General features: G+C 43.9%; 1 protein-coding gene and 1 long non-coding RNA gene across 3 annotated transcripts in view; one reads left to right on the top strand and one right to left on the bottom strand.

The window, feature by feature from the left end:
* The window catches only part of PARVA (parvin alpha), a 166358-nt gene extending 157529 nt beyond the window's left edge, over window positions 1-8829 (top strand). The window contains exon 13 of the mRNA XM_081543111.1: window positions 6502-8829. Coding sequence (XP_081399237.1) covers window positions 6502-6578 — 77 coding nt within the window. The 3' untranslated portion in view covers window positions 6579-8829. The remainder of the gene's footprint in view (window positions 1-6501) is intronic.
* Window positions 1-14675, bottom strand: part of LOC145526743 (uncharacterized) — a 68260-nt gene that overhangs the window by 40501 nt on the left and 13084 nt on the right. Inside the window, exons 2-3 of one of the 2 annotated variants that reach the window (XR_014069141.1) lie at window positions 14319-14549; window positions 13148-13478 (exon numbers count right to left, since the gene is read on the bottom strand). This is a non-coding gene — a long non-coding RNA (uncharacterized LOC145526743). Of the gene's footprint in view, window positions 1-13147; window positions 13479-14318; window positions 14553-14675 lie in introns of those variants that run through there. The other variant, XR_014069140.1, reaches the window with a different exon arrangement.

Raw genomic sequence — 14675 nt, 5'->3', positions numbered from 1 at the left:
AAACTACTAGAACTAATAAATGAATTCAGTAAAGTTATAGGAAGTGAAAGACCTATAATCTGAAAACCATTAAACACTTATGAAAGAAATTGAAAGTGATACAAAGAAATGGAAAGATATTCCATGTTCATGGATTGGAAGAATTAATATTGTGAAGATGTCCATACCACTCAAAGCAATGACAGATTTAACATAATCTCTTCCAAAATACTCATGACATTTTTCACAGAACTAGAAAAAATAATCCTAAAATTTATATGTAACAACAAAACACCCCAAATTGCCAAGGTAATCTTGAGAATAAAGAACAAAGCTGGAGCAATCATTTGCCATAACTTTATACTGCAAAGCTACAGTAATAAAAACAGACATAGACATCAATGGAGCAGAATAGAGAGCCCAGAAATAAACCCACACACTTGTGCTCAGTTTGTTGACAACAAAGGGGGCAGGAATGTACAGTGGAGAAAAGATAGTCTCCTCAATAACTTGTACTGGGAAAACTGGACAGCTACATGTAAAAGAATGAAATTAGAATATTTGTTCATATTATATACAAAAATAAACTCAAAGTGAATTAAAGACCTAAATTTAAGACTCTAAACAATAAAACTCCTAGAGCAGAACACAGACCAAATACTCTTTGACGTTCTTTGACAAATTGTAGCAGATTTTGGTAGATATCTCTCCTAACAGGAAAGAAACAAAAGCAAAAATAAATAAATGGGACTTAAATTTAAAAGCTTGTACATCAAAAGAAACATTGACAAAACAAAAAAACAACCTACTGAATGGGAGAAAATATTTTCAAATTGTATTACCAGTAAGTGGTTACTAGAGGATCCCCTGGCAGATCAGCTGGTAAAGAATCCACCTGCAATGCAGGAGACCTGGGTTCAATCCCTGAGTTGCAAAGTTCCCCTGAAGAAGGAAATGGCAACCCACTCCAGTATTCTTGCCTGGAAAATCCCATGGACAGATGAGCCTGGCAGGCTACAGTCCTTGGGGTTGCAAAGTGTCAGACACAACTGAGTGACTAAACCACCATCCAAAATATATAAGTAGCTCATACAACTCAATAGCAAAAGGTCAAACAACCTGATTAAAAGATGAGCAGAAGACCTGAACAGACATTTTTCAAAAGAAGATACACAGATGGAAAACAAGCACATGAAAAGATGCTCAGCATCACTAATCAGAGAAATGCAAATCAGAATGACAATGAGATAGCACCTCACACCTCTCAGAAAGGCTATCAGGAAAATGTCTGCAAATAGTAAATGCTGGAGAGGATGAAAAGGGAACCCTCCTACACTGCTGGTAGAATATAAATTATTGAAGCCACTATGGAAAATAGTATATGTGCTGCTGAAGTGAGCACTTTATTTTTGGGGGCTCCAAAATCACTGCAGATGGTGACCGCAGCCATGAAATTAAAAGATGCTTGCTCCTTGAAAGAAAAGCTATGACCAACCTAGACAGCATATTAAAAAGCAGAGACATTACTTTGCCAACAAAGATCTGTCTAGTCAAAGCTATGGTTTATCCAGTGGTCATGTATGGATGTGAGAGTTGGACTATAAAGAAAGCTGAGTGCAGAAGAATTGATGTTTTTGAACTGTGGTGTTGGAGAAGACTCTTGGGAGTCCCTTGGACTGCAAGGAGATCCAACCAGTCAATCCTAATCGAAATCAGTCCTGAATATTCATTGGAAGATGTGATGCTGAAGCTGAAACTCCAATACTTTGGCCACCTGATGCAAAGAACTGACTCATTGGAAAAGACCTTGATGTTGGGAAAGATTGAAGGCAGGAGGAGAAGGGGACAACAGAGGATGAGATGGTTGGTTGGCATCACTGACTCGATGGACATGGGTTTGAGCAAGCTTCGGGGGTTGGTGATGGACAGAGAGGCCTGGCGTGCTGCAGTCCATGGGGTCCAAAGAGTCGGATATGACTGGGCTACTGAGCTGATGAAAAATAGTATGGAGCTTCCTTAAAAACTAAAAGTTGAACTACAATATGATCTAGCAATACCACTGCTGGGTATGTAACTGGAACAGATGAAATCTCTAATTCACAAAGACACATGTCCTGATGTTCACAGCAGCACCATTTACAGCAGCAAGACATGCAAGCAACCCAAGTGCTCATCAGCAAATCAGTGGATTGAGAAAGTGTGATATATGTATAATACGGAATACTGCTCAGTCATAAAGACAAATGAAGCAACCCAAGTGCTCATCAGCAAATCAGTGGATTGAGAAAGTGTGATGTATGTATAATACGGAATACTGCTCAGTCATAAAGACAAATGAAATACTGCCATTTTCAGCAACATGGATGGACCTACAGAATATTATGCTAGTGAAATAAGCTAAATAAAGACAGACAAATACTATATGATCTCCCTTATATGTAGAATCTAAAAAATAAATGAATGAATACAACAAAACAGAGACTCGCAGATATGAGAACAAACTAGTGGTTACCAGGAGGAAAAGGAAAGGAGGGAGGAACAAGATAGCAGTAGGGGATTAACAGATACAAACTACTATGTATAAAATAAATAAGCAACAAGGATATACTGTACAGCACAGGAAAATATAGCCATTGTTTTTAACAACTTTAAATGGAGTATAATCTATGAAAATGTTGAATCACTGTGTTGTACACCTGAAACTAATGTAATATTGTAAACCAACTTACTTCAATAAAAGAAGAAATAAAATTAATTAGGTTAAATGGTCATTTTGAAACCTTTTCCCATATTGGCCATTTTCTTTCTCAAGCAACCTTAGAACTCACCTATCTTTAAAAGAGAAAAACCCTCTCATCTCCATCCATGTCTGTCCTTCATCAGGCTCCCAAGTTCCTCCTTTGCACCCACACCCACTGCTCATTCTGCTGTGAACACTTTGGCTCCACCTGCACGTGGCCATGCTCTCTCCCAAGCCACCAGCAGGACCGTGTCCCCTGAGACTCTTTCCAGCTCTTACCCTCTTGGGAGCATATGGCTCTATTAGTCATCCCCTCTTTCTGGAATTTTCTTTCTTGGCTTCCAGGACACTGGGCAATTATTCATTCATTTCAGTTCAGTTACTCAGTCGTGTCCAACTCTTTGCAACCCCGTGAACCACAGCACACCAGGCCTCCCTGTCCATCACCAATTCCCAGAGTCCACCCAAACCCATGTCCATCGAGTTGGTGATGCCATCCAACCATCTCATCCTCTGTCGTCCCCTTCTCCTCCTGCCCTCAATCTTTCCCAGCATCAGGGTCTTTTCAAATGAGTCAGCTCTTCGCATCAGGTGGCCAAAGTATTGGAGTTTCAGCTTCAACATCAGTTCATTCATTTATCTCCTACTAATATGTCTGAGGTCTGTGCATGCCAGGTAACAGGCCAGGCACTGGAGCAAAACACGATCAATTCTCTGCAGTCACATTGCTCAGAGTCCAGGCAGAGACAGATTTCATCAAATAAACACACAAATCATTGATTTAGAACTGGAGAGAGTGCTGTGAAGGAAGAGTGTGGGAGTTTTGAGAACATAAGACAGGGTGCCCTCACCAAGACCAGATGTCAGAAAGGCTTCACGGAGGAGGCGGTGCTTTGAGCTGAGGTCTACAAGAGGATTGGGAGTCAGCTACTTGGGAAGAACAATCTAGATGTTTAACAGTGTGTGCAGAGGCTGATATAATGGAGGAGGACAACCTATTGGGAGGTTGTAAAAGAAAGCCAGTGTGGTCAGTGCAGAGTGAATGAGCAGAACGTGGCATGACGCGAGATTGGAGAGGTGGGCTGGAGTCAGCTTTTGCCCTGTAAAACCATGGATGAGGATTTTGGACTTTAAGTGGCATGGCTGTATGACTATACAAGCTGTGAGCTGCACACCTCCTGTTAGTCACTCTGTCATGTCCGACTCTTTGCTACCCTATGGACTATAGCCCACCAGGCTCCTCTGTCCATAGAATACTGGAGTGGGAAGCCATTCCCTATTCCAGGGGATCTTCCCAACCCAGGGATCGAACCCAGGTCTCTTGCATTATAAGCACATTCTTTACCATCTCAGCCACCAGGGAAACCTCCTAGGACCAGAGTTATATTGTTATCTATAGTAACACCATGCACATGTGAATAATGTACCCTGGAGTGTGCATCCTGCACAACCATACCCAGAAACCAAGTAGTCTAACTGTAGTGAGTACAATGGACAGGAGAGGGCAAGAGGCTTTGAGGAGCCCAGTTGGGAACCAGCTGCAGTGGCCCCAGTGTTACCCTACCTGCCCTTTCACGCACTCCCTTGTTGAGCTCACCTTTGCCCTGTCTGCCTCTCTAGCAGTTCCTCCTTAGGCTGATTCCCTCATCTTTGACTTGGGTGGAATTTAAGGAACACTCAACATCAAGCGGTAAGGGGAGGACAGGAATTAGCCCAGAGGACATGGGACTGTATTTGGCAGAAAGTGATTCAGCCTGAGCAGGGTGAGGTAGCAGGTCTCAGCTATCGGGCAGGATCCCAGTTAGAGGCTCAGATCTGTGCAGGAACCAATACAGAAGCAGAAAGGGAGCTGTGCTCCAGGCCTGGCGGGTGGTCTTGAGCCCCTAGTCTATCAGCAAGAGAGCTTGGAGCAGAGTCTGAGCCCAGCAGGGTGGAGCAGGATTGGTGTACAGCTGAGACAAGGCCTGGGCAGGAGCAGGCAGGAGGGTTTTCAGGAGTTGAGGGAGCCCTAAGGAGATTTCCGAGCCCTGTGCCCTCGGCTTATGGCCCAGTTGGTCTTAATCTTTGCGGTGCTGGGACCTGGGCACACCTGACTATGGCAGTAGCCACAACTGCCTGAGTTCCCAGGCTGTGACCTGGAGCCAGTGGAGCCCCCGCCTCCCACTCTGCTGGTTCTGAATGATCCCCGTTGCTATTCACCAGGTCACTGCTGGGGCCCTGACCTTGTGCTCAAACCCTTCTCTCAAAGCAGCTCAGCCTCCTCTCTCCCACTTTAGGATCATAGAGCACTTATTATTTTCTATTCTCTGACATCATTTACTTCATCTGACCTTTTGCACAGTTAGGGTTTTGTTTTTTTTTTTCTAATAACTTTTACTATGAAAAATATCACATAAACAGAGTGGCACATAAAAGTGTGAGTTAGTGAAATATCCCACGAGCCACCTGTAACTAGCACCCAGTTCAAGGGAAACAGCCACCCCAGCTCCTGAAATTTCCCTCCACTTGCCCTTTTTGGCCTTATGTAATCCTCAACCTCAACTCTCCCGCCTTGTGTAGTCATCAGGCTTTTACCTTTTTCTAACTTTTCCTTATAATTACCACAGTCTGTAACTCTATATGGGCTTCCCAGGTGGCTCAGTGGGTAAAGAATCCCCCTGCAATGCAGGAGATGCAAGAGACACGGATTTGATCCCCAGGTCAGGAAGATCCCCTGGAGGAGGGCATAGCAGTACCTACTCCAGTATTCTTGCCTAGACAATTCCACGGACAGAGGAGCCTGGCAGACTACAGTCCATAGGGTCGCAAAGAGTTGGACACAACGGAAGCGACTGAGCACGCACAAGCATGTAGCCCTATAGCAGGCAAAGAGTTCCTTTCTTTACATTTTCTCTATGCTGATTCTTCAGGGAAGGCTCTCCAGCAGGGTCATGAGTGCAGAGGGGCCAGAGCAGAGCCTCATGGGGAGAAGGTAGAGAAGTCAGCGTCAGCAGAGGGTTAGTGAGGCAGCCAGAGAAAGTGACTGGTGAAGAGAGGAACAGAGAGAGGGGACAGGGGACGTGAGGATGGGAGGAAATGGTTGCATGAAAGCCCAGGACCTGCAGTGAAATTCTCCTGATAATAGAGTCCAGCTCCCAATCTCAAACCCGGCCACCTTGCTCTGTCCTTAATCTTTCAGATGACACCTATCTACCCGGTATTCCCTGCCAGGTGGGCTCCTATGCCATCTAGGGGCCCGCCCTCCCTTCTTAAAGGAGAGGTGTCTTAGTCCTAAGCCACCGCCTCATCCCCCACTGTAGCCCCAGGCTGTCCCCTCCTTTCCACCACTCACAGCTGGCTCTGTGGTGCAGGGTAAAGGCAGAGGGGCCCCCAGACACAAGTGAGACCAGGGGACAGAGTCGGGTCAGGGTCCTCGCACCTGAGATGCTGATTCCAGGGCAAAGGCTGCGTGCCCTGGGGCCTGCTGTCTTTCAATGAGAGGTGCAACACCCACACCCCAGCACCTCTGCCCCTCACTGCCCTCTGCTCTGAAGTCTTGCTGCACAGCCCTCCCATCCTTCAACACCCACCTGCCCCTGGTCGTCTTGTGGGGATGCTCTTCTGTCCCAGCAGGACAGGGAGCCAGCTCTTCAGGAGCACACAATGACATCCTGTGGGAGAGAGCACACCCCTCCCCTGGGACCATGCTGGGCACCCCTGGTGGGGTGCAGGAGGAAGGGGACAACCAATGCCAATTCGGGCACCACTGAAGCAATGTGTTTTTTGTTTTGTTACCTCTGCAGACATCGTCAACTGTGACCTGAAATCTACACTGCGAGTGTTGTACAACCTCTTCACCAAGTACCGGAATGTGGAGTGAGGGTCAGACTGGACCGTCCCCGGAACCGCCTTATCCCGCTTATTCCTGTCTCCTGCTCTGCGCTCTCCTCCAAGTCCGGCTGCTCTTTTCCCAGAGACAGTGGGAACCGAGATCAGGAAGGAAATGACCAGTGACTCAGTGGGCTGACCTGACCTAGGCTCTGAGGCTGACCCCACAATGGTTTGTGAAGGTTGTCCCATCCTGGTACCACATCCAGATTTCCTTCTGTGTGATCTGGAACCAGCTTAGGCACAAGAGCCCATCCACCCACGCACCCACCCTCAGAAGATGAAAACAAAGATAAGAGTTACCATTTAATGGTTGTAACCTATAGGCTGGGCACCACACTAAGTGCTCTGACCTACTCCAACTCATGAATACTCATGACTCCCACTGAAGAAGATGTTATCAGTCCCTTTTACAGATAAGGAAACTGAGGCTCAGAGAGATTAAGTGACTTGCCAGAAGCTGCCATTTGTTTTGCTTCTTTGAAGAACATATTCATTAATAACTAGCCCATTATGTTCCATTCTCTGTACATTCTGTACTTGCGTTTGCATGTGTGTATATGCGTGCATGTGCACCTGCGCCCTCCAAGAAGATAGGACCCCCTTATCCCCCCTTATCTCAGCACCAGGCAGGCTAGGTCAGGACTCAGTGGTTCACACTGAAATTGGCAAATCAAATTTAGCCCAATTAATAGTGTGTGTGTGGCAGGAGCCATATCCCTCAACTCCTTTGTACAAATGAAAATTACTCTTAATTCCTTCAGATTTGTAATAACCCCTTATTCTGGTTTCAGGGTGACATTTGGAAAGGATTCTGTTTAAAATTAATGGAGTGGCACATTTTGCAGCCTTTTTGCTTGATTGCATGTAATGGAAGTGCCCTATATTTTCCTACAAAATAAGTCCTCGATTCATTATCGTTAGGCAAATGTACAATATACCCAGGCACCGCAGAGAGCTGGGCACAGGCCCATGCGAGCAGGGCTTGGGAAGTAGGGCTCTTCAACAGGGACTCTTGAGCTTTAAAGAAAGGAACTCCTTTTTGCCCTCTAATTGATCATTTAGACCATTTCTGGCGAAGTCTACCCACATGCAATTACTGGCTAATTCAGGCGAGCAAAAATGTAAGTTATTTAGACCCAATCTGAGTAGGTTTCCTTGCGTGGGTTACCCGCAGGCTTGTGGTTACATGGATCCCCTCTACATGAACCCAAGTTTGGAATACAGGGCTCAAGTTGTCCCAGCCTGCAGGGCCTGAGATAGGAAAGGGGCTGAAGGAGGCTGGCTAGGAGGACAAGAATTGTGGGGCAAATACTGGCACACTTAGCATACAGGGGGACATCCTCAGACCGAGGGATGTGGCTTGTGGTATTTAACATTTGTACTCTAAGTTGACCAAAGCCTTGGGATAGTTAATAACTTGTACTAATATATCTTCATTATAGAATTTTCCAAAGTATGCTAGGTGGACACCAGCCTATATCCCCACCTCTGAATGTCTGTGCCTACTTTAGTACTACTTTAGGCCCAGTTGCACAAAGCCCCTCTCTGATTTGAGGAATTCATCATGATCTCTATCTACACCACCCAGAGGGAGGCCTTCCATCGTATCCAAACATTCCTTCCTGCTTTTCATCAATTTTTACTCTACAGTCTTGCTGCAGTCACTCAAAACCCATATAATTTCAATACACTACTTATTTCTGCTTTATAACATCTCCTTTTGAATGGGGTGGCCCACGTCTAACTTGGCACACCCCAAACTGAATTTTTATCCTCCCTACACCTCCTTCTCCTTTAGACATCCCTTGTCTCTTCCAGAAGTGGTTTCTTCTTCCCAAGAATCCTCGTTCTCAGATGCACGTGCTCTGAATTTTCTGCTCCCCACACTGCTTTAGCCAATCAGTTCGTTAATTATCTCTTCATGAACCACCTGTTTTCCATTGACTTTCTTAGAGATTTCACTCTAAGAAAGAAGTATTACTGAGCATTTAAGATACAGAGAAAATGTACTCTCTTGTGTCAATCTGTGTAAAAGAATACAATCCTTTTTTACATAATTAAATATTTCATTTGTCATTAGGAAACACTAAATACAGTACTATTTCTGTTTGCTCTCTTTTAAATTCCTGATAACAAATCAGCATAAATAATTGCTTTGTCTCCTTGAGCAATACTAAAGCAGATGAAATAAGAGAAATGAACTCATTTAAATGTGCTTTGCAATATAAATTTTGTCTGCATTTTGTGTTTTTTTTCTTCTTTTCAAGCTGCAAATGGACAGTGGACAAGTGACTTATGAAGAGCACTCCTTTTTATATTTTACATATGCAGTATATGAAAACACATCAGAACACTTGGAAATTTTTTTAATAGCAGGTCCAATTTGTTAGAAAATAGTGTTTTGAGACCAAGGTCTTTACCTTACTCTGAAATTCTAGGGCTTGGACCTGGTTTTATAACCCTGCCATCTCATTTAGAGGTTTTTCTTTACATTATGGAACCTCCTGCTTAATACATGACTGTTTTTGAAGGAGGGTAAAAGGCATCAGAAAACAAATAAACCAAACGTAACCCTTGTCTCTTTTAAAAGAAGAAAAAAAGCTGAGGCAAAAATCACGTCTCTGTAGGCTCAATGGATCCTTTTTCCCCCCTTTTTCCTTTTTTCTAAATTTAGATTCTTTTGTATTTTTAATAGTTAATGTGTAAATGGTGCAAAATTCAAAAAGCATGAATGGATATCTAGTGAAAAAACCCAATCTTCCTCCCTCCTTTTTCCCAGCAGACAATACCAGTCTCCAGAGGCAACTATTTTGTTCTGTTTCTAGTATTTTCTTCCAGATAACCCAACAATATAAAGTATATAAATATATGTCAACATATATAAGATCATTTTTCAGCATAAATAGCATATTATACATACTATCAGGCACACTTTCATTTAATGTTCTATCTTAGAGATTATTTTGTACTGGGTATTAAAACTCTCATTAAACTGAGAATATGAGTACTTTATAAATCCAGATGCACATCCCTGCTCTGTATGAGCTAGAAAATGAAAGCCCCACCAGAAGGAGGTAATGTTCTAGACAGTCAAGACTGGGACCTACTGGGGTGGGGGATGGAGAGGACATTACCAGAAACATTCCCCTCTGTCCTCAACTGAATTTCTTAAAGGCCTCCTTTGGATCATTATGGTGAATGGTGTACAGTTTGATTAAGCTTGTAGTTGTACATATTACTAGGGCTACTAATTTGTAATTGACTCAGAAAATACTAAAAGTTACTGAGTACCCCACAGTATCCTGCTACAAGCCCAGCCACCCATGCAGAGCCCGTCTACTCTATGGGAAGGCTCCAATTTCACATGTGCAGGCACAGAGCTGACATTTCCAAAGTCTGGGAGAAGGACTCTTTATCAGCACATCATCAATGTTGTCTTGAGTTGTTTGCTATTTGCAATTTCTGCTCTTGGTACTTTTTAATTATGAATTACAGTTAGCTTAGCTTTATCATTATCAGTTTATTTTGTTGTGGTTTTCCTGGTTAACCCAACAGAGTACACTGAAGCTTATTTGCATCAACAGTATCCCTGGGCTGTAATTTTCCAATAACTTGACTCTCAGACATGTATACATTGTGGTTCAAATATGAATCATCCATACTCCAGTGCTAGAACAAACGTATACATAATCCACTCCCCCTAAATTATCATTAATTTATTTTTCCACTGGAAAATGAGACTAGATGGAGTCGGTAAGTCAAGCAGTTTTGCCCTAAGTAGGGGCTGATCAAAAATAATTTCAGATCCACTGCACTTAATTACAACCTCACCTCAAGAACCCTACCTACATACAACATACTAAAGATGCCAAAAGGGTGTGTGCTGAAACCTCCATTAATGCTAATATTGCATGCAATCTCCACGCCTGCCCAAAATTCACTTATATCCGTTGGAAAATTGAAGAGTTTCTGCAAATACTGAGAACAAGAAGACTGAATTGAGATGCAATTCCTGAGTGGTTGGTGGACTAATCAGCTTCCTAACACTTGTAGATTCAGGTTCCAGTAAAAGACTAGTAATGTAGGAGTTGCTCACTGTTATAACTGCAAAGATTCTATCTGCACACAGTGAATTTTGACCATTTTTCCTCTCTCTTTCCTAAGAAATATAAACCCAAGTTAGCTACAAGATTTGCTCATGCCCGGTGCTTTGCTCTGGTAGTGTTCGCACATGTGTTCACGATGACAGCCAGGCACCACGAGGGTGCTCAATGGAGGATGCCCAGTCCCCAACCCAAGCTCGACAATCTTTCGAGATTTGCAGATTTCCCAGGCAGGAAGCACCGGTGAAGCATCTCTTAAAAGTACATTCTATAGGATGTTATAGATGTGAGGTTAAAAATATGTCACCCTTTAGTTGAGAAAACAAGAAGCCAAAGAAAATTAAACTCCCTTTCTACAGTTTGGGTTTTATTTTTTGCTTTTTTTTTTCTTCTCATTGGAGCCCGACTCCATGTTCCCTCCACTAATGAAGAGTATGACTCTCTAAGGGGAGACAGAAGAGGGCATCCCAATCGTGTTTGACCACGGGACCTATTTGGTCCCTGAAGAATTTGTAGGCTGAGTACTCTGTGGAACTCATCCATTCATTTAGCCCTTAGGCATATGGTCCAGAAGTAAGTATTGAGTGTCCATGATGCATTAGGTGAACTGTGACCAGTGGCCAGCAAGGCTCACTCATAGAGCTTAAAAATAATCACAAATTTAAGATGCTAACAAACTGAGATGGCCTCTGTGGAGAAGTACATAAAACTCTGAAGGGCGTCTCATTTAGATTTTGAGGTCAAGAGAGGTCTCTGGCAAAGTAATATTTTAAAGTGACACCTGAGGGAGTTTCCTGGTGATCCAAAGGTTAAGAATCCACCTTGCAAAGCAAGGAACACAGGCTGGATCCCTGGCCGGGGAACAAAGATCCCACATGCCAAGGAGCAACTAAGCCTGTGTGCCATAACTACTGAGCCCACATGCCACAACTAGAGTCCGTGCACCGCAACAAAAGATCCCACATGATGCAACGAAGATCCAACTCAGCCAAATAAAAAATATTTTTTTAAAAAAGACATTCTAATAAATAAATAAAAATAAAGTGACACCTGAATCACTGAGTTATTCAAGTAAAGAACTATTAAGAACAGGATCCCAGTTAGGAGAAGACTCAGTTCCCTAAACAAACTGGTAGGAAGTCAGGATGGCTAGAGTACAGAGTGAGAGGGGAGAAGAGATGTCAGATAAGAGGATTACAGATTTCTATTGCAGGAAAAATGGGAAGCAATGGATGGTTTTTAAAAAGCGTGCTGGCCACTGTGTGGGAAAACTCTGGAGAAACCTATGTCAGCAATATGGACTGCCCTTCCCATCTCCTTACCAGGGTTGTGGCTGGAGAGCAAAGGGCCCAGGAGAGGAGCTCCAGCTTCTGCCCCGCCCCATGCTAATCTGGTCTCAAGCCTGCCCAGGAAGCCTGGGTGTGCTATCCAAAGGCAAGGCCTGCTGGGCGCTCCTAATACTCTACCTCCTGTGGGGATAGAAGGAGCTCTCAGGCCATCCCCATCCTCTCTACATTTGTGTCTTATGAGAAGAGCTAAAGAACCAAAGGGGGCTTTTCCAGGTGGTGGAGTGGTAAAGAAACCACCTGCCAATGCAGAAGACCCAAGAGATGTGGTTTCGATCCCTGGATCAGGAAGATCCACTGGAGCAGGATTTCTAGTATTCTTGCCTGAAAAATTCCATGGACAGGAGAGCCTAGCGGGGTATACAGTCCATGGGGCTGCAAATAGTCGGACATGACTGAACACACACACAAGGAAACCAGAAGGCTGGATGAGGCTGCACATGTAAAGCAAAGGAAAGGAGAGACTACCAGCCAGAAAGCTGTTCGCTGGGGACCAGTGCCTCCAACCTCCCTACCAGAGGACTTGTACTATCTCATCCCTATTTGGGTTCAATGTGGGGAGTGGGAACAGTGTTCTCCAGCCTGGGAGCAGGGCAAGGTATAGGGTTCCTGGAAGTGGAGTAATAATTTCATTTTCCCAATTCTTATTAATCAGCATGAATCATTATCATTACATAAGGCCTACCAAAAGTGGGTCACTTATGCTGCACAGTTAGGGTCTTGTGAAATATATTTCATAGGAAAGTAGTATTTTATTTTCACTGGAAGTGAAATACCAGAAATATGAGAAGACACCCCCACTTAGGAGCTCCTTGGTTAGAAACTAGTCCAGTGGGCTCATGCCCCACAGCATACTTCTCCTTACCAGGCTCCCTGGCCCAAGCAATCAGGATTCTTACCTCGACTCCCCTCTGCACACTGTGGGCACTAGCCTTGATGCTGGCATTTAAAAGGGCACTTAGGAATTTCTGAGAAGCCCCAATGATTAAGATAAATGATGTTTTATCAGTGAAATGAACTTTTCATTTCTTGTTATTGATTTTCATGTTTTCACATTTTCAGATGTCATTTGTTTGCCCTGGGGTGGCATTCCAAGACACACAAACCTTATTAAGGCAACCACTTTAAAGAGTGCCCTGTTTTATTGAGGTGGACAGGACAATAGATAAATATTTAATCTGCTACACATTTGCTCAGTCTGGGAGCTAGGATTAGGACTGCACGATGCTCAAGCTCTTATGTGTCTTCCTGGAAACCCTGACAATGGCCTCACCACCTGCCCTTTAGAAACACAGTGTTGCCCGTGGCAAACATTTGCTAGTGTTTCTGAAAAGCAGCTCCTGGAAGGCTCTTCTTCACTCAAGCTTCAGAGGACATTCAATCACTCCTTATTTGCCACGATACTGGAGAATATACTCTCATGGAACAGGAGACATTTGGCTTGAAATAATAGATAATAAGACAGTCACCAGTGAGCATGTGCTAAGCTAGTTACTCAGGCCACATATGCTGCATCTCCTCCATGCTGTGAGTCTCTAGGTGATGAGTACACATTGCAGGGAGGGGCACTGATTGTATCCTCTGTTCAGTACCTGAGCCCACGCTTCCTGCATCGTTGGTTCTCCAGCTAACTCCATAACATCCTACTATCCTGCATGGGAATTGCATATATTCCAGACTCATGACCAAGCTTACCAGCAACCACTCTCAGCAGAGGATCTACCAGATTGTTTTAGTTTATTAAATTTACCCATCCATGGGTCTTCATTCATGGATTAAATGACTTTCTGATCTGCACACCACCGGTGCAATTTTCCATTAAGATACAGAGCTTTCTTTCTTCTTTTCATGATGATTCCAAAGGCTACATGAGGTGTTCCACCCATGGCAGCATAGGCGTGCCCTAGTACTCATGAACAAAACACCAAATACCCTGAAACAAGTCCCCAAACTGCACATGATCAGAATGCGATCAAGTTAGAGGATATTTGTGAAATGCCTGTTCTGGGGTCAGCCCCATTCTATGCAGAGAATGGGATCAGAAAGTACAGGATCCCTGTCCAAATGGAGTCTTCCATCCTAATGGGGGTGACAAATGCAGCTCATTTGAGATAATTCAGTGATGAGGCAGGGCAGATACCTTTGAGGGTCCCTAGTTAGCTTCTCCCATAAAATACCCCAGCCCCAGCTGCCATGTAATCCTTCATGGCATTTGCCCCCAGGATCAGCCATTTCATCTTCCATACAGATTTGGTGCTTAAAAAAATCCACACAACTCACCTGAAAGCCAAATGGAGACTTAGGAACATTTTTCTAAAGTCTTGCTTTTTGTTGGGAAATCACTTCATTCCACAAATTCCAACTAGCCAGCAAGGAGCCCAAAGTCCAGCCTGACGTTTTAACTGTAAGACGTTTTGACTCTGTCATTGCACAAAGCTCTCTCTCCACTCCAAATCACCCTTTGTTCAGCTCCGTTGAGAGGCATTGCTAGTCTTAATTCCCAGCACAGAACTGCTGCAAAAAAATCAGAGTGAACTGATCACTCTTGGGGGCATCTTCAGTTGCCACTGGGTGATCCCTGGCTTCTGCAAATCTCCTCTCATCTCATGTGAATTATCTTCATCTCCCCAAACACCT

Source organism: Giraffa tippelskirchi, chromosome 11, assembly GCF_054371585.1.
Source record: "Giraffa tippelskirchi isolate mGirTip1 chromosome 11, T2T-mGirTip1v1.2.pri, whole genome shotgun sequence".
In the NCBI taxonomy this organism is placed as follows: domain Eukaryota; kingdom Metazoa; phylum Chordata; class Mammalia; order Artiodactyla; family Giraffidae; genus Giraffa; species Giraffa tippelskirchi.
Note: the sequence above shows the minus strand (reverse complement) of the source record. Positions and strands in the feature narration are given on the sequence as shown.